At 38.1% G+C, this 1,666-nt stretch overlaps 1 protein-coding gene across 4 annotated transcripts in view; it reads right to left on the reverse strand.

Moving 5' to 3' along the window:
* Window positions 1-1,510, reverse strand: part of LOC107624304 (cadmium-induced protein AS8) — a 3,612-nt gene extending 2,102 nt beyond the window's left edge. The window contains exons 1-3 of one of the 4 annotated variants that reach the window (XM_021114255.1): window positions 1,239-1,510; window positions 746-992; window positions 336-557 (exon numbers count right to left, since the gene is read on the reverse strand). In XM_021114255.1, coding sequence (XP_020969914.1) covers window positions 336-557; window positions 746-992; window positions 1,239-1,274 — 505 coding nt within the window. In that variant the 5' untranslated portion in view covers window positions 1,275-1,510. The other 3 variants (XM_016326799.2, XM_016326798.2, XM_021114256.1) reach the window with 3 other exon arrangements.

Genomic DNA, 1,666 nt, shown 5'->3' on the forward strand with positions numbered 1-1,666 from the left:
CTAAATTACAATATTGCAGCAAAATTCCAACAGAATCTTCTACATAAGACAAAGTGTGAAACCATAAATTCTGATGTATAAAATCTGAAATTGCAATTCAAAGTCACTCCAGCTAGCATCCAGGAAGTGGAGAGATTTATAAGTCCATGAAAAATGGAAGTAAGAAAAATGAGCAATGAAAGAAAGGCATAACTAACATGTAACATCAATGCATATGACCAAAGTTCCAAAAGGAGGACAAATAAATGAACAATCAAGACAAGAAATGAACTAATTAACTAGAGGCAACGTGATACCCCTACGAGAAGAAAGCTGGTCATGGAATGTGCGCATACTGTTACAGGCAGATGTAGCAAGCAATGATAAGTCATTTTTCATGCTCAAGAAATCAAATCCCTTGACTGATAAACGCCTTTCCCTAAAGTGACGTAATTTGTCACTAGCTTCCCTTTGGAGGTCAAAGACACAAGATAAGTTTATAGTCCAGCCATTGCATGGTGCATTAAAACCCTTAGATCGTGCTATCTCTAATGCTGAATTTCTTGTTGCCATGATAACTGCATTAAAAAGAAGTTCAAGTTTTCTGTACATGAGTCTAAGACTACAGTTTATTTGCATCAACTAACTGAGAAAATGATGATACACAAGTGCATACAGCAAAATTATAACTCTTTAGACAACTCATGCATGAAGTTGCAATTTGAGAAAAAAAAGCAATGGTTGAACATATTGACAAAGGTTTTACCATTATAAGGAGCTTCAAAGATAAAGTTTGCAGGAAGGCCAATACCAAAGCCAGCGAGAGTGAAGCCTACATTGAATCCAATGCCACAACCAGATCCAACATAGCCTATCACTTCAGGGCCGAACCCCGGACCCCATCCGACTCCACAACCAACACCCACTCCCATTCCCCAAAAGGCACCATAAGTTGGATGAACAGGGTTCCATCTCTTATATCTTCTAAACAATCCTTTGATAATCATTTGGAGCTGAGAACAGAGGCAACGTAAGAAATTACTAAGCCTAGACCATAAGTTGGAATTGGAAAAATAAATAAGAGTCTATGAATACAGATGTTATTTTTGTAATTTGCAATTAAGGAATGGATCCTTACAAAAAGCCACTTAGGTCATTGATCAAACAGCATAACGACATAACTGAATAACTCGGGAAATGGGTAATGATTGGCAGTAATTATGAGGAGACATATTAGAGAGTAGCAATATAACCAAAACCTTATATTTCCAAAGTGTCTTAGGTAGCCATAGCATCAACTGAAGGAAGGAAGGAAGAGGTAGTAGCCATTACCAAGAAATTGAAGTTTGAAGGAAGGAAAGCGTTGCAGGCGCAGTGGTTTATACTTTATTCGTCGCTTATCTGGGGCATTGGGTTCTTCACTTCTTCCTACAGCCTTACAGCATACATCACAGCTAAGAGTAGTTTACTAGCTTCGGGGTTCTGCCTAAAATTAAATGGCTATGTTTTTTGGATTTTGCTCTTTATTTATAATAACCGTGAAAACTAAATTAAACTTATGCACGTTTCAGTAGAAAAGTAAAAAGACAAATGCACTGGGGACTTGGGTTCAGCCCGTTTATAACTTCATATAAGCCCACTGCCCACCACCCCCTCCCACTGTCCCTTCCCCCAAGAAAGAAAAAAG

This window comes from Arachis ipaensis, chromosome B10 (genome assembly GCF_000816755.2).
Source record: "Arachis ipaensis cultivar K30076 chromosome B10, Araip1.1, whole genome shotgun sequence".
NCBI classification, from domain to species: domain Eukaryota; kingdom Viridiplantae; phylum Streptophyta; class Magnoliopsida; order Fabales; family Fabaceae; genus Arachis; species Arachis ipaensis.